Source organism: Lineus longissimus, chromosome 15, assembly GCF_910592395.1.
Source record: "Lineus longissimus chromosome 15, tnLinLong1.2, whole genome shotgun sequence".
Lineage (NCBI taxonomy): Eukaryota > Metazoa > Nemertea > Pilidiophora > Heteronemertea > Lineidae > Lineus > Lineus longissimus.
In genome coordinates this window covers 14427773-14446836 of record NC_088322.1, presented here as the reverse complement: position 1 = coordinate 14446836, position 19064 = coordinate 14427773, and the positions used below count along the sequence as shown (strand labels likewise).

The following is a 19064-nucleotide window of genomic DNA, read 5'->3' as shown; positions in this document are numbered from 1 at the left end:
CAAGAAAGTTATGGCAGAGGTCGCTTTTAATTAACAGAGGGTGAAAAACCTATCAAATCACAACCTTATGTTTGCCCAACAGCCAATTGTCAACAAATGAGAAAGATGCGCAACAGTCTGATTTCAACGCCATCACAGAATCAATGGAGGCGATCGCTAACCATATGCCTAGAAATCACGGGTCAATATCACAATGCGACGATTAATCCAATGCAATGGTTGAATAATCCAGATCAAGATTTAGGAAAATCTCAACAATATGCTACCCCTTGATTATGTGACATACGGAAAAATCGGATCCTGTGGCTAGGCGTCCACTATCTACATCACAATGTGGCGACGTACAATGAATGTACGCGTTACCGTGGTGATAGCGATAGCCATATTACCAATAAGGTATAAGGGAACGAAATAGATAATTCAACAATTGGTAGATGAAACCAGTGCTGGCATGCTGAGAAGGAATAGGAACTAAGGTGGTTTCAACAGGTTCTGTTTGAACAGGTGAGGAGCTGAATCGCTGAATTTACTAAGCTATGACCGCTTTACAAGAAGAATGTGATGTGAGCGAATTTAAGTTAAAGACAGTCTGACACTTACTACAAACGCTTAGTTCTCTCTCTGTCAGGCCAAACGACGCACCTAAGTGTGTGAAGATGGAATCATGCAAATGGATTGAAGATCAAGTGAGATCATGGTTGTTGGCTATCTAAATCATAGCAGACTTACGTTTCTGACAGCAGTCTTTGACATCACGAGAACCGTGAGCTTAAAATTCTTAAGGGAAGAAGAGACAAGACACGCACATTATGACAGAAGGTCGCAGGGGACTTTACCACAGACATAATTTGCAAGCTGACACAATGGTTATCATACTCAACACCGCCTAAACCTGCATGCTGTCTACAAGCTTTGACATGTTGTTGATTTTCTCAAAACTCAGCAAGGTAAGTGTTTTGCCTTCAAATTAGACCAGTACAGCATCCATGAAAAGATTTGCCAATCCACTTACACGAAACTTCGAGGTCCAGATCAGCCACTGGAATGGGGCCGTGCGTTACAGAAATCAAATGAAAGCCGCTTAAACTGATATCACTTGCTGGTAATGTTTTGGGCTGTATCCCAGATTTCAGTGTTTCATCCATAGACAGCTGGAAACCATGACTGTTCAGTGCGGGAAACAGAGAAAAACGCCACAATCTGTCTTTAATAGTTCCTCAAACAATGAGAGGAAACATCAAGAAACGGAAACTTAGAAACTTAAAAAAAACGTTAGACCAATCCCAGATGAAAAAGCAGTCTTGTCACGATCATCAGAATGTACTGCTACCTGCCAGTAGCCACTGGTTAAATCTATGATGAGTTTAAACATATACGCATAACACACCCGACTACCATGTAACTGCAGTGCAAAAAAATGAACAGAGGAAATATCTCATAAATTCACTGTCCTGCCACCAGATGCCTCCTCTATTGCTCCAAGCGTGGCATGGTGCTCTGATTATCTACACTATATCGAGCCATCTGGCTAATAATCAATACACAAGGAATGTTGTGTTCTCATCACGGCCAACAGATGGAACCAGCAAATAGCTTGCAATCAGTACCATAAAAAAACTGTGTGCTACCACAACGGTAGAAGTACACAATCCTGCAGCTGCAATTAGCTCTTCACACTGGTGTTTGGCCATCTGGCCTGTGTCGTATTTGGAATCAAACTAGATTTAGTCAGAAAACACACCCAAATAGGATTTCCTTCGGAGGTATTGGAGATGTGGGAAGCATCAGGCCCATCACGAAATCAATGGGATTGGTGGATTTTTAGATACTGTAACCGAAAACACTATCCTACCTTGACCATGAGCTGATCAATCGTTGGTGATATGAGCAACAGCTGATCAGTTTTTGGTGATACTTACCTGTAAAAAAAGACAATATGGAGAGAATTATGATTGGAAGAAGAACAGCCACATCAGCAGTACCAAAAGTTGACAAGAAAATCAACTCCTATCTAAGGGTGAATTTAAGCTTCAGCCAATAAACATAATTGAAACCTATGTCACTGGACCAAGACTCAGATTTGCATTCCTGACTATCAGTCTGTCATTCTAATCAGCACATGTATGATGGCAGATTTCTCGTAGTACCAGGATATTGGCATTTGTATCATTCAAAACTACTGGATAATGGATGGGGAAGTTACTGTGTGGATGTCACAGAAAATGAAGTTATAGAAAGCTTGGGAAATCCTTTGGGAGCTTAGACGGCGTCAAAAAGGGCTCAGGGATTGAGCTGATCGCCGTCTTACGCCGGAAAAGACTCAAGTTGCATGGAGTCTTGAATGATTTCTTAGAGTGATAGTGTGTTTCAATGCAGTTATGAAATGATGGCATGCGTGGGATATCTCAAGGAAGATTTACAGAGTGATTCTGAAATCTTTCCGTGGATTGGATCTGATCACTATTCTTACGCCTTACATGATTAAAACTGCATAGGGAAAAGGCAATCACCACCATCCTAGACTGCCTACACCGAAAATTAATCAGTAGAGCTCTACTTCTTACGCCAATGCAAACTCCAGCATTGATTTTAGCATGATGAGCATGCTGTTGAAGTAACTGTTTTAATTGTCTTGTGGGAGTATCGGTATAATTAGTAGACTAAAACACCAGCTGCGGTTTGCACATTTAGAGAGTAAACAAAATGTTATGGCCATATCTTTCATTAATTTTATTTTCAAATTGTAGTTATCGCCACAAACATGCCTTTAGCGAAGTTGATTGGAAACCATTAAACTGTCTATTGCATTGAATCTAAAGCAAGACATCATTAAGTGCAACGATGCGAATACAGCAACAAGAAGCCTCACAATAGAGGTGCAGTTGTTGCCAATGCTGCTCTGGTGTTAACTAATCAACCAGCAAACCAGCAAACACATCACATGTTGTTCTGGTTTGTTTCGTTTGGAAACCGAATCAGTAATTCAATTAAGCAAGGTGACAAATCTATGGCTTTCATGGGAATCAAACCCATTTCCTGTTGGTTAAATAACGGGTTTTTCAACAGGCAGGAGAAGTGGTACCAAAGACTTACTGGTTTAGTTAATTGGATGTTTCCCTCCATAACGTTGATCTGCGCTTGAAGCTCTGGTGTAGGGAACCAAAATAGCTATCTCATGGGGTCAACCTTTTGCATGTTTGATGGTTCAGCCATAACAGCCAGTGTGATTTTGGAATCAACCTGAGCCTGGCTCCATAAGAAAGAGGCGAAGTACCAGAGTTCTCTTTAAAAATCTCAGGTGAGAGCAAAACAGAAAAAACCGGGATGCCCACCTTCAAGTTTTTGAACAGAGGTCAGTATTTTCCAGTTGTTTAGAGTATTTTCTGTGAAATGTCAAAGGGTTAAACCACATAATTGGCCGACATGGTCCATTACGTGAATGTCATCAGACACATCTTTCAATACCCCATTGGCTTGCAAGACAGTCACGACCAGTCCCACCTTTGTAAGCTTCCTGATAGCCCAATCATCCCCAAATGATGCCACTTCAGTCATTGGCATCCCGTTCATGTATGAGTAAAGACAAGAATGATCATTATTTCACCCTTAATCATGTCTAGCTCCTTTCAGGTCACCACACTGCCGCCAAAATTATTCTGGGTTGGGTATAAGTACATGGAATAAGATACCTGTCTATTCTCTTCAAGCATCATAATCCCACATTGGTGCGACTTAAAAGGCTGTCAAAGATATGCTTACCATAAGAAAGCCTGTCTGGTGTAAGGAACTCTTACCACGGGTCTTCAGGGTGGTTTCACAGTTCGAATATCCTGATATGATTCTCATGAGATTCATCTTTAAGATCTTATTCGTTTTGTAGGTATATGCACATTAATAATCAATGCAAGAATCTTGTAAGATTCTTATTAAGATCTTTACTAAGAATCTTCCTGTAAATAATGTATTATATGTATATGACAATGAAGGAGATCCTTACTAAGAATCATAATGGGATTTTTGACTAGGGTTGGCATGGCTAGAACAACATCGACAGAGGCATCTAACCATGGCTGCATTATTACATTACACTGGTTTAGATTCTGGCAGTCATACTCAGTAGCAGTCATATCGCAAACAATTTCAAAATATCATTTTATCTGGCAATCAGTCCCTTGCACATATATATAGGAAGACTGCAGAGGTTCGGCAGTAAGTGACTTGAAAGGCAATCTTATTGCAAAGCATTTTTTCCCCGACTAGACAGCAATCGGATCCTTAACTATTATAGTGTGTTTTGATAGAGGACGTGTGATCATGCGCCCTAGTAAAAGAGATCAAAGAAATGCCCAAATCTCTCCGTCTGCGTTCATCTCATTAATCTGAGTGGTGCTTGACTGAATGCACACTAGAATGTCAATTTAGGCTCATTTCATTTGGGCCTCTCTCAATCTATATTGAAGACGATTTCCCAGACAGACGGAAGCCCATACACAAAACCACATCCACCATATCGGCTGCAGGTCCATATGCAAATGATGTTCTGATGATGGTTCTGATTACGTTGTGTGGAGCACATGATCAACTGTGGAAAACAATTTAAAGATGCTTCTAATTCACATCCAGTAGATTGTATTTCTACGAAAGTCCCTCCAAATAAAAGGCTGACGAAGTACACTTGTTTTTAAACGGACTAAACATCTATCTGCAGGACTATTGCTAAACCACATCCCGTAAAAGCAATAAACGCAGTACTGCTACTCAAAAACAACATGTTACCATGGGCTAAGCAAGACGGATCTGAGCCGTGACAGTGAAATGGTTATGTATTTCACATGGAACAACTGTCGCTAAATCACATCGACCAGCCGCACCATCAATTCATTAGAATCGATATGCAAACGACTTCTACTGAGGAATGTGAATTAGTTGCGACAGTGAAATGTCTTGCTGGGATGTACACAGTCAGAATTGTCAGGCGTACGCCTCTTTGAACCGGTTAGAGCAAGCCGTAACTGGTTTTCCGATGAAATTTTGGACAGATTAGTCCCAAGAGATGCAAGCAATATCTTCGTCAAATTGCTCTGAACATCAATGGACCCTCAAACGAAGTGGGTAAATTGGATTTTTCGGTTAGGTTGAATGATTGGTATACGGAGTGATTCATCGCACAACAGGACAGGCTTAAGTAAAATTTTGACAAAGCTGTTTGGGCTGCCGAACCACTTAATATCAACATAATCATCACATTTCAAGTTGATCTTAATCTCTAAACGATTCATTTCAGATTACCGGGACTGCCTCTGGCTCTGAAGACGATCCCTTACCTCACCAGCATTCCATGGCCAAACTGGACAAGCTTTGAGTGTCCATCTGGTCGAGTTGTAAACATTTAGACCAAGAGGAGAGCTCATCACTTGACACGACCGATTTATGGACATATCAGAAATTCATTACGTTCCGGCAAGGGTCAGTGGAAACCATACTGTGCAGCAGATCAACCTAATACATCACCCCTAGCAACCAGCAAACATCATCAATTGGTCAGCAGGGTGCAATTCAAGATGGCCGAACGACTGTTTTTGGGAAGAACGTTCTATCGCCACAGATAACACATGGACGATATACACCAATAATGATGCATTGCAGCAACATACTTGGTTGGCTACACCATCACACAATGTGATGGTGCAGCCACTCGAGAACATCCATTTGGTCGGTTTGGGCATGCAGTTCTGTCCTCACCTTTCGGCTGGATTTGTCATGGACACTTTTTGTTTGCCAGTAATGTTTAAGCTGAAGCTGGTGAACTAAGATAACTAATGACAGAATGGTGAACTAACAGCACCGCACTATCACAGGTAATGACATTCCGCACCTCCGGTTGTCAAGGCATGTAGTGTTTGTATAATTGGACACAACTCCTCCTTTCTCTACCACAAAGCAACTGACCAACAGGAATATATGCGCTTGGGAGGCCTGGCAAAAGCCAACACCTCTTCCCTTTAATCCACAACCATGGTGCTAAACTTACCTTCGAGCTCCTCCTGTCTTTCCAAATTACGATCATGAAACACAGAAGAAAGAAGATGGATTTTTTTGGGGCTCCCACCGGGCTTGGGCATTTTATTATTCATGAAACGCAGGGGCATATAGCACGCAAAACCTGGTTCGCTCAATTATTCATTTCCATATATATCAATCATCTCCTGTAGTAGATGGTTGGTTATTGATAAGCGTAACAAACACTCTGACCAAAGTTGATATGATATCATGGCAGTACTAACCATTTGCAAATTTAGCAACTACCAATATTAATTTGCTAAGTATATAGTTTCGAGAACCCTTTGAAAAGGAGGAATAATGGGGACTCTAGCCAAGTTATTGTGTTGGCACGCCGATCACGAGCTCACTTTTCAGCAATGACAAGTTACAATGTCGATACAATCAAATGAACAAGAGAACAGTTTGCTTCGCAGTAACGAAATGTTGTTGTTTGTATCTGGTTTAAGAAACAAATCCTATATCCTTCTCGTGTTACGGTGATCCACGACATCAGAACAGTACACAGTTCACTTGTCAATTCCTACACCGTCTACACTTATTTCGACTAAATCTTTTGAAAAGAAGAGAAATCTACAAATCATACATGGTGATGATACGCAATGTCCCCCCAATATGGATGACCCTCAAGGGGAATCCTCAATATAAACAGTCCATATAGTTGAACGCATTTCGGCCGGAGATGTATGTCAATTTGGTCGATGTCTATCCCCAGGGGACGGCAACGTACATACCGACCAGACACACTTTCAATACAACAATGTTCAGTATGTCTGGAGGAGGAATAAATGGATTCCCTACTTTTGAATCAGCAATATGTTTTGAGTAATATGATTGGTCTAGACTCGAGAAAGTAATCACCAGTAGCCAATGGGAAGGTTCCAAATAAATCTTATCTATTTTGTCATGAACGTGTCTTTCTTGATTGTGAGGCTGATAAATTGCTTACAGGGGTTCTCATGAAGGAGTTCTATGCATATTTCGAAAATGTCCCCAAAAGAGGCTCAAGGTTATCATTTTTGGTCCCTTCCTGTACCTAGTACAGCAACTGTGATATAATATCAATATCATTGCCATGAAAGCATCAAAAGATGACAACCGATTCATTCAGAGAAGAATGTTACAAAGTTTAAACGCATAAATACTGGTATACATTACGATGTAATTACCTTGTATCTCAGGAAGCAATTTTGAATCATATGATATCATAATGAGAGAAAATTGATACCAAATCGCCTGGTTGTTTGTAAGAATTAGCATAATCAATCAAATGAATGACACTTTAACTATTAGATATTGCACCACCCAAACCTTGCCAAAGGCAGCATTCCAAGGCAATTTCTTGCAATTTTGAAATAAAACACCCAATTCCTTATCACAACATGATCCAGTATTCGTAATATTCTACAACTTTTTAGCTGCTTTCGTATATTTCAAATTCTCTTTAAACAAGAAGGAAATACTATGATATGGAATTTTTTCCAGGGCTGGAATTGCATGATCAAAGTCACCTTGTCTATAGTTCACCTGCATCTTAGAGTTGCAGGTATGTACACTATACAAAATTCTAAACCAGAACCAGGACAGAACTGTTTTGCCATTCATTTCACCGTGTCATGAAAAATTTAGGACTGCAACCCAGCTTCACCTAAATATTTTGAAACTCTAGCCCTTGTTTTGAATTATTTTCCCCACTGTGTATGCAATTGTGTAAAAAAACCTACCTGTCTGTCCCATAAAGAATATCAAGGTGAATTGCACTGGCACGTTTTTATGTTTCTAGAGAGGGTACTCAAACGCGAGTTTTATACTCGGAGATAAATAATGCATTTGTTCGCCTATCCTCTTCAACCAACCAACAGTATCGTACATTCAAAGTAGTCATCTTTTTTTTTTTGACTTGGCAATACGTTTTATGGAATAAAAAAGTTGGAAGCCTAAATGTTGCGCTTACTTATTCCTCACATACGTCCAAAAAGCCAATCTTTTAATGACTACGTGTACTTTTTCGTTTTACCTAAACTGATCCCGGTGATAGACACAAAACGATGTTTACCGATCTGTCGCATGGGCATGGGGATCAAGGCACTATTCGTGAACGTTAGTCATTCCATTTAATCTGGAACAAGGCCTCGTAAATAATCACACCTTTATCAGTAATGCAAGAGTATCTACTACTAAATCACTTAATCGACTAATAAATCAACTTACATTTTCTTTCTCTACCTCCTCGTCTTCAAAATCCTCCGAGTCGTAGTCCTCCTCCATACTGTGTCTCCGAGCAAAGAACTTTCGTTGTCACAAAGTCTCTATGATACGAATAAGGGCATACGTTTTTACCCATTCCACCACCGGCAACACCAAAACCTTACAGCTTTTATTCACCATCAGTGTTTCTTGCAAAAGTTACAGTCACAGAGTCAATAATACTAATTTCAGTCAATATTGTATATAAGTTGAATTGATAAAGTTTACATGAGTTGAGTATTAATTTTATTGCCCTTCAACTTCTGAACGTAAGATAAGTTGAGTTTTAGTGTAAATGCCCTACAACTACATAAAGGTTTATTTGTTAAGAAGTCGATTAATGTGTATAATTTGCTCCTTTTGATATCGAATATTATGCATTTATATCAATACTGTGCGTCCACCCTCGGGGACCAATTATATTTTTTTCAGATTCCAAAATTTCTTTTTTCGAGTCTAATATCTTACCAACAGGTACGAATCAAATTCCTTGAATGTTCAATCCATCTACTGTCTGTGTTGTGTAAAGATTTCTTTAGGTAACTGCGAGATCCAACGGTACCAGGTTTACTCTTGATGAGCCTTCCAAGAAGATTAACTTTTATTCCCTGTGGGTTCGCCAAGTCAGAATATCTTAACTCAATTTGTTCCCTGGTGGCATTAACCAAGACAAACAAAAGATGATATTACCGCCAATTTGCCATTTGGCAGGTAACAGAATGCCAAATATCATGGATTCTTGTAATTTAATTCTTTGAATGATGTTAAAATCCCCGATAGGATATTGTTAAGCCTTGTAAATATGATTCCTTCTTAGAACCAAATGAAGACGCCGACCTTCGGAAACTTGGTGAAATAAGTCAATAGTCAAATTGTTAACGTTTTGACTCAGTTCCTTGAAGAGGAAATGTTCGTGAATTCTGACAATATTTCCAACGTAACTCCTTCCAACAGCGCAGAATAGTTAGCGTATATGATTCTGTTCATCTCCACAGCAAGACCAGTACCCACAAATCCATGACATATAGTTCGTGAAACTATATACCAATTCCTGAATACAGCCACAAGGTGCAGCCACAAAGTTACGCTTTCAAGTGCTGAATGAAACCTTATGTCCGAACTGGTGAATGTTTCAACAGTGATACAAGGTACGTACACCAAACTGTTTCAACACTACACAAAAATTAAAAAAAAATTCCAAGTACATTTGTATTCAAAGTATTCCCAGTCGAAGTAGTGATTAGTTTTGAAGGAATGCGCAAAAACAAATTTTTCTCTTCCCAACTGGCCAACAAAGAATCTTAGTTTCTTCTTCAATTTGTAGAGTAAAATCAGTTAAGTCCTCTGGTATTTAAACTATGGATATAAAGACACTGCTGGATACAATCAAATGGTGTGAACAGATGGAAATATCGTTGTACGCTGAATGATCAAAGTAATGATATTTACCAGCTTGCTTGTCAATTTATATTCTGATCGCTTTTACTTTTCATTAATTTTATTTCAGTATGACTTGAAGTTTCAAATCCTTTGTGCTTCAAGCTGCATTGTCAATCACTCACTTCACTTTCTTTAATATTTCCAGTGTTATTTAGGGAATAAGTGATCACTACTAATATGTACTTGTTCAGTAAACAAAAGTGTCCTCAAGACAAAAGCTCTTCTTTATTAATGAAGTTCAGCACATACCACACAATCCCAGAATTCCACGTGTTTCCCTTCCAGGATGTTATACCATTAATCCCAAATCCCACATTCTCAGAGAGCATTACACTAACGACTGTATAATCAGTGGATACTTCTCCACGTAAATGAATGTATCCTTGGAGAAACCAGGGTCGGTTAGTGTATTTTTCATCCAACTGATGAGAATGTTACGCTGTTCGATCCAAGTGTAAACTCCTTGACTGTGCAATTGCGGTTATATTCCTCAAATGATTCAGACTGTATCCAAGTTAGTACGTGGTTGAAATCTTACTCTAAACTGGCTGTTATCACTTCACCAGGTATGAGAGTTCGTTGTGGGTACAACAAGATCTTTGTTCCAACAGAGATAACCTTAACCCAAACCGAGATCAAAAGTTCAGAAGTCCACCAGCTGATAAGATCATACTCCTCTTCTTCTTCTTCCAGACAAAGTACCTAAATCTCCATAAAAGCAAGTGTTTATCTCACTTCTAAGTGCTCGAAGCATTAACAAGATGTTACTCAAATGTCGTGCCACAAATGTAGGGAAAGAAATCTCTGTTTTAAGCCAGACTAGCAGGCTAAGCAGGTTTGGTAATCTTACCTCTTGTTGCCGGCAATAGATAAGTCAAATTTCACTACCAAGCGATTGTGTCTTGTATCTTTTTTCCGTCTCTAAGTGGTTCTTTCCTATACAAAACCAGCAATAGTACAGAATCGACGGCAATGAATTTCGACCAAGTTTCCAGCTGTACGTGGTCTAGTAGCATATCATTCCACGTGGTGTATAATTCGACCAGTCACAATGCACTCCAGGAGAAAATTTCCAAAGAGTTATTGCTAACATTCCATACCCGTGCGTTTGAGATAAAATCAGAAATCGTTCCAGACCTTTATACGATTTCAGATCTGGTGTGGTATCCTCAAGTCTTCCATCACCGACGGAGATGTAAATCGTCACAGCAATGTGATTAGTTTCTTGGTAATACAGAACGAAGCACAGTTCCTGAGGGATAGACTTGATCCTACAGTTATCCCAATTATACATGCGCCCAGAGCCTTGCAAGTCACAATATTTGTGTTAAACACTGAAGCAAACAAGCAATCCTATACCAAGAAGGTATTCCGTGTGATGTCAACAAGGATATATTAGCTTTACATACATGTCGGTCGAATTGCGTAAATGCCAACCCAACAGAAAGTTGAGAACTCTTCTTAGTCGACCGCAAGGCTAAAACAAACGCAACCTTAGCAGAATCCTGTGAGATAGTGTCCCAGGTTACATGCGAACAACTGAACCATTTGCAAGTAATTGTCCAATTATGTAGAGTTTTACATTTTATTCCAGTCCACCCAGTGTTATACAGTCATCAAGTCATCACCAAGTGCTGCGAGGTTCCACTGAATCAACTGTAATGTAGTCCTAGTCATGCCAACAACTCGTGAAATCGTTCCAAGGCTTCCACAGTCAGCAGTAACAGCAGGTGCAGCAATTTCCCACGGAATGTCCGAGTTCCAAATGTTAAGTTTTGATTATCAAACTCTTCAACCCGTGATTGTTGCAGTCAGCAAGTCAACAAGGTGTGGGCGACTGTTAAGCCACACATGCATCAGTGAGCCTCTTCACCGTCTAGCTATTTGAGGCCACTACCATGTTCAATCCTCCTGTTCTAGTATCTTTGCTAAGCTCTATCAATTATTCACATCAGAGCTCATTGATTTCGCGTTACCACAATATAATTAACACTGAGCAAGTGCGAGCTAATTCCGAGTTAATTTGCAACAACAGCCAAACGTGCTTGCTCAGGAATCAACAGGCGCTAATTCCACCAGTTATCGAGTCACCTTCCAGCACCTATCAAATACCGTTCCTTTAAAGCCAGTAGTTAGACATCTGCAACAGCAACCCGTATTCGGAATCCACAGATGCTAATTTTGCCAATCCCAAGTCTTATTGTCCTTGCATCTAATGCAGTTCCTCAGAATTCGACTGATTAGCTGAACTCCCAATGTGGCTGCTTTCTGTTCAGACACAGTAAGATAGTTAGCAAATACGAACAATTTTTTTCCTTTTTGTCTTTCTGATTTCAAGATCTACTGGTATTCGATATCAAATGACAATCTACTCCTCATGTCACGTAACAAATATAAACTTCCAATGTTGTTTTTTGTATTGCTTGGAAATGCTGCTATTTATATGTCAAAAGTGTGTTGTTCGTACACATACCAAAAAGTATCATTCATCGTAGATATTATTAATATGCTTGAATCAGCTAACATGCACAATTGAATTATAAATTCTACAACTAACCAGCTGCCAGCTTCCTCTCGCTGTTCTAGTAATACTAGCAATAAAATGTCAACAATACTCTAGGAAGACTAGTTCTATAAAAACGTTGGCGAAAATTTGCCGAGTATGTATAAAATGTAGTGCATAACTCATGTGCCGTAAAACTACTATTGCATAGAGTAAAATGTCACAACGCAACTGGCCGCGCAGCCGAACTTGAAAAAGTTGTTTTCAGCAATTATACTGTCACGATGAAAACCTTATTGATCCACTTAAAGTGTTGCTTATCCACTTAAATGTCATGTTCTCTCAACTGAGTATATCAACTTAAATCGCATTGTCTCTCAATTTCATTGATATCCACTTCACTCAAATCACATTAAAAAATTGTTTGTTTACTTAATTTTCAGCAATCAGCAAGAAATCAGCAAAGAAATCAATGGTCGTTGTCTCCAACCAAGCCAGGAGCAAGCAGCTCTGAATAATGTCAAGCAGCAAAATCCACATCGAACACTGAACGTCCACAGAAAATACGACTGGTATATCAAACAGAAATTAATCCAAAGAAAGTTATTTCCTTGTTGGAGTACAGTTATTGGGAGCTGGATGATTACAAGACTACAAAGTCTTTAAAGAATATGCTTCAGAACATACTCCTGACGAAAGCCTTAGCTTAAAGCGGAAAGTGTCGAAGTTGAGTTTTGTTTTAGTTCCATCGCAGCGTGACAGTTGTTATTGGCGGGTTACGTAGGCTTGAAATAATAGAGAGAGGATACACTTAGAGTCCTGGTCAAGGTCTACCAACAAATGAACAAGCTCCGAATCTGTAACATTCAAGATATACTTCGAAATGTTTTTGTGGTCCTAGTTAGTTATCACATCTGTTTTAAGGGAACAATACAGTAGTCACTCACACCATAGGAAAAATCGACATGTTTGTGTGGCACCTGTCATTCTATCGCAGAAGCACCAACATACAACTCCAACCTTCATTTATTCGCAGTCCGTGGACAAGCAGATCAAACACCGAAAGACAACAGACAACCACTTTCACTCATATACTGTCTCACAGAAAATGTAACACACATGATGTCAACCCAAATAAAGCAGTGTATAAGAGGGCCTCCTTTAACATTCGAATTAGAAGTGAAAAATAGGGTAGCTGTAGGTTCACTGCCGTGCCATACACAAACACGTGATCAAGTCATATGCGAGAAAACAGTAACGACAGCATTCAACCTCTCCACAGAAATTCGTCAAACACTCACCAGTCTGTTGAAACTCATCAACAATGCATAGAAAATCGCCATATTACTTGAGCAAATATTAACCAATACGAATACGATCATAATTCAATCCTCTACGACCGCAAGACTGCACATATCGAAAATCACTGGACAATATATTCGATTCGTACACATGTAGCTATTTTACGCGAGGATAATTATTTCGTATCGAGCAGCCTATGCAGGCTGTCAGGCTGATCAATTGACATTAGCATCGATATTTTTTTCTGTTGGAGTTCTATAGGATTATATGGGGGATAGGTATTGAAATTCTCAGAGCACACACTTTCGATAAAAACTTAGACGACGACTGAATTGCACTTGACGATGGCGTCAATTCGTACAGACTTAGATTTTTATGTCAGTACATCATCATGATGCTAACCCAATCGTCCTCCACACTGAAGTGAGACAATATCCTCTGCTTTCGCCAGCCTCTTCCTCTACAGAGCCTGACCTCACACCATTATACCCTACGCTACGCTATAGTCCTTGCACTACATGGCATCGATCGTCTCTGCTCGATCTACCCTCCTGGTAGGTGCAGCAGGCCACCTTGGAATCAGATTGGCTTGGAGGATTTTCTCCAGACAAATATGTACTGGGGATCAATACATAAGAAAGGGCTGTAAGAAATCTAGGACATTGCTGGTGATATGAGGTAGGACTCAGACAATGTAATATTGTCACATCAATGATAAGATTTTGAGGGAATGCCAAGAAAATGTGATTTGTTGTCAATGCTCAAAAGCAGGTTACACCACCAAGAATTGCCTGGTGTATTGCCGGATATATCCCCGGCCGATAGTTTCACTGTGACATCAGTTGAAGTCAATGTTTAAGAGGAGTTGACACTATCAATAGCAGAATATGCAGAGTGCCATCACCTGATTGCGTCACTGTGACATTTCAGGTCATTTTTATATTGATCGGTAAGGTTACTGATTGACATGGAATTGAATCATGACACTGGCTCTATTGGTTAATCATGTCACTGTCATGAATGCCACTCGTGCTACCGCACCCACCAACCGCTATTAGCGATAGATTTGGCTTAACAAGCTAGGTTTCAATGATTTTTGTACTAAAGGTGGATGCATAACATGTCATGTAATATAAGTAGGAGAGAACTCCAGCCCGAATTGTGATATCTGCACAGATGGGGAAGAGGAGTGTTATGATTGCGAAGTGTGCATATTAACAAGAATTCATAATGACAAGTATTTATGGATTCTTGATATCAAACAGTCACAAATGTACACATTTCATCAGAATATCATTGATAAGATGGTAAAAATAAATTTTCCCCTCAAAATGCCCAACTAATCTATATTCCTCATGTGGGTTCACACACCACCTACAAACGTGCCGCTATCTATTAGCTAGCGTTCTACTCTTTATGTCAAGTTCTAAGTAGATTGATGGTTCATTGTCTACTCAAACTGTTTGCTTTTCTCCTTCTTGATATTGTTATGGTTGCGTGCAATGAATGTATAAAGATTGAGAATGGTATACTTATAATATACAGTTCCAGCATACTCTCTAAAAGCATTGCAGATAGAGAGGGATTATTTCTCCTCTTAAATTGACTCTCTGCCTCATATAAGTTCGCTTAATACTGAACTGTGTCTTGTATCTCAGCAAGTTCTTTCAATACCTTGCCCATTCACCGCCTTGTTTTTCTCAACTTCGAAAAGCTTAGCTGTGTCATTTTTTGGCCAAGGAACTTCATGTGTAGCCTAACCTCGTCTATGGACAGGGTCAATCAATCTTTTTGTCAGCATTATCTAAAGTAATCATATAAGTAAGGCCCCAGATGGTGTCCAAGGTATGAAATTATGGAAAGTTTTCATCTTATTGAACGGTGGGTACGCTAATCAAATGACCAAAGGAAATGGATCTCAGGGGTTTAAGATGCGATAGAAGTAATGGGTATAAGTGTCGGACACTTTGTTTTAATGAGAAAGGATTAGTCACCGGTGCACCACATTCCTAAAGTAACGGAATGGTCTGCTCGTAATAGTGAAGGTTTTAGTCTTCAGACAATGGCTTGCTACTACTTCCGATTGACTACATTGAGACATTTTTGTAAAAGGACTACCAGGTGCCAAAATTCGGGTGACATCATGACATCGCCCATTACAAGTTTATCTTTTGTAATTCGTGATCTATATTCTTATTATTCTAAATTACTGAGAAAAAGCTGATGAATACACAGATTGATTATTAAGAAACTCAGCCAAATTGAAACACGCTATATATCGACTGATGTCTGCAAGGAGTTGAAAATGGTGAGAATAATAATTAAAAGAGGTAGCATCATATGTTCGTCGGAAAATTGGGAAGCAACACAGCTGATTTACGTCCCATGGAATGGCAGTAGTTCATAATTGTCATATAAATGGCGTTGGCGACCTTGAACAAGTACTTTAACTGAAATTAAATGAAATAATGATCTTTGTGTTATCGAGAAAACAAATATTTGTAGGAAGGACAGCTGGCCTGCGGGACACTTATTAGTTTCATTGTTATTAAAAATGTCGGAAACCAATTTGTAAATGACGAACTGTCTACTGAAAAAAAGAGTGAGAAAGATGCATATTGCTGTGGATCGAATCGAAGGTTTACAAGAAACACTGTCCAAAACCTCGCTTATCCTGCCATAATACGCATGTGGTGGCGATGGCACCTGCTGCAGATCCAACGGGGGGGGGTGCAGGGGGTGCGTACCCTCCCCCTTCCAACGTAAAGTTCGTTTTTGCAAAAGTTGCTTGTTAAAAACGTGGGGGACGTGGTTGGCGTGAGGTGATAGAGGGCATCCTGGACTAACTTTCCGTACCAGTTGCTACAATAAACAACTCGAATTACTAGTTCCAGCCTCACCCTCACGATCCACCAAGCAGGCACTCGCAGAAAATTCCATCCCATGAATTATAAGAGTGGGGTATGTTGTTCAAACTCAGCTTCCCTTCTGTGCATATCAACAACGATCAATACGGATTCTTTATGCTTCAAATGGCTAGATAATTGCTTGGAACATGCCCATGATGTGGAGCAACATGCAGTTAAATTCGCCATTAGCCATCAGCAGCTTCAATGGGTTCAAATGATGCACAATCTGGGTTATATAGCTTCCTAAATGCATTGGGAGTGGTTTCGACAGAACGAAAATTGGTTTATATTGTAAGTTATTGAGTGCGTTAGGCTGAATACACCCGGTCATTGACCGTTAGCCTAAGTTCAATTACAAAGGATCTCAATGCAACGTTTTATACATCACTATCTCCCTATCTACTTTTTAAAATTCTCTTCTTTTTACCCACTGACACTTTGCAATATGGACTGGTGGGCTACATTAGTGACAAATTCCGGCAGTATGCACTTATTTGGATATGAATGAGTGGCAGCTGAGACACTTATAAGGAAACGTAAACCGCATACCAATGTGGTAAGGTGTGTTATGACAGTACTGTCGTTTCAGCAAACATCTTGACATGTTTAAGCAAAGTCAAGCACCCTACACCCTTAGGTATTAGCAAAGCAAGCATCACATTCACACCGTACATTTGCACTATCAATTTAACACATCACACTCTACAATATAATGCATAAGGATTTCTAAGACAGATCTTTGAGACCACTTGCATGTGCACTGGCCAACTCTGTAGTAAATGTCTTAGAAGTATTGACAAATCCCTACTGTGACCAAATGACGGCCCACATGAAGAGTACGCTTCCAAACATCTTATATAAATTCAAATATATACATCCTTCATCCAATATAAAAGTAATTGTACCACAAATTCAGAACATCCATACTCAGATTATAAGAATTCGTTTGCTCTCGCACAATTCCGTGTTGTAACAAATTATTAAGTTTTCTTATACCATACTTAATATATCAGAAAGAGATGAGGAAAACGATTTTTACATCCTAGTTATCCAAGACAAGAGCGAAAAACGTTATCCAAAACAAAACAAGATACCCCATATGATGCTTAAAACACAATGAACGGTCGATCCACAATCATTTGATTCAAGACAATCTAATATCATAGTCCATTATCGACTGATAGATGTCTGTGACTGGCAACACGCAATGTCACACTATACTCACAGCATACACTATTCCATCGAAATCAAATTTCACAGCAGTCTATTGTCGTGATTGACTCTCTCCAATTCCCCCTGACAGACAATACCAGTGGTACAATTATTTGTGGAAAATCCGATCCAAGGCAGATGTTGTGCAAGATATTAAAAAATGAATATGGAACGAGACTGGATGATTGTCAACTAGCGGCGAATGGTCACCATTATTTTGATAGAACACTGGAACAACGAGCATGCCATCGCCAGGGGAAATCATACATTCACCATACATAACAGGTGATAGAGACATGACAGATACACTACAAGGTGTGTGGGTGAGTGTTGGGGGGGGGGGGGGGGGGTAGGGATTCCGTATTATGTAAATCCATAAAAATACTGTCATAAATTAATGAGCCACACTTCAACATCATTGCAGAATACTGAATAACGTCTTAGAAATTGATCGGCTTTGCATTTGAGACACACTGGTTAACGGCACAGCATCATACCACCTACAAACACCCACAGAATTATTCACCACACAAAGATCAAAACACTCCACAGTAACACCATACGAGAGGTTGGAAATAATTGAAAGGCTTCATCTCTAGTCCTGTATCAGTGCAACACTGACATCTGACACACCAGTCGGGTTTAGGAACACAACACATGATGCTAAGCACACCACTGGTTCTACGTTTTCCTTACAAAAATCCTGGGTGGGATACGCTGACGGACAATTTTCCTACTCCTTGAGAAATAGAACTCACACAAAAAGAGAATCACACCACAAACAACTCCATCGAATGATTTGTTGCGAGTACAATGATCACAGTTAGACGGTGAAGCTTGCTGTACCCACGCGGGTTTATCATACATGCTGTAGATATACTGGCATGGCGTTCCATCGACTTGTGCGATCCACTTCGAGGGAGTAACACTGGAAGTGCAGTGGCATTGGGGATAAGACGGGATATCGCAAGACTGTCATATATTGGATTGGTGATCCTTAATCTTTGGTTTAAAACTGTCATGTTGCTGCTCGAGGCAAATAATATTTGATTTTGGTATCTTGCACTTTCTGGATCAGGATAAGGAATAGGATATAGAAAAAATTAAGAAGATTTTTTCTGAAATGTATATGGAACCACAAAAAATTACAAGAATTACTAGATTTCTGGCTACTCTTTTCGCAAATGCTCAGATTGTACCACTAATTGAGCAGTTCATCTGCTGAAAAAGACTGGGATTATAGTGTATTAATCGGATGAAATTGTGGTAGTGGATGTAAGATTATAAACCGGAAAATTTTAAATTTTTACCTTTTAACAACTGTAACTGAACACTCGGATGAAAATGCACCCACATGCAAATACGAATTAGCTCTCGACTGAATACTAGTA

General features: G+C 39.6%; 1 protein-coding gene across 7 annotated transcripts in view; it reads right to left on the bottom strand.

Moving 5' to 3' along the window:
* Positions 1 to 19064, bottom strand: part of LOC135499862 (inactive dipeptidyl peptidase 10-like) — a 173780-nt gene that overhangs the window by 57314 nt on the left and 97402 nt on the right. Inside the window, exon 1 of one of the 7 annotated variants that reach the window (XM_064790855.1) lies at positions 8272 to 12039. The exons of the other annotated variants lie outside the window; for them this stretch is intronic. Within the exon in view, the coding sequence (XP_064646925.1) occupies positions 8272 to 8328 (57 nt within the window). The 5' untranslated portion in view covers positions 8329 to 12039. Of the gene's footprint in view, positions 1 to 8271; positions 12040 to 19064 lie in introns of those variants that run through there. 7 annotated transcript variants of the gene reach the window in all.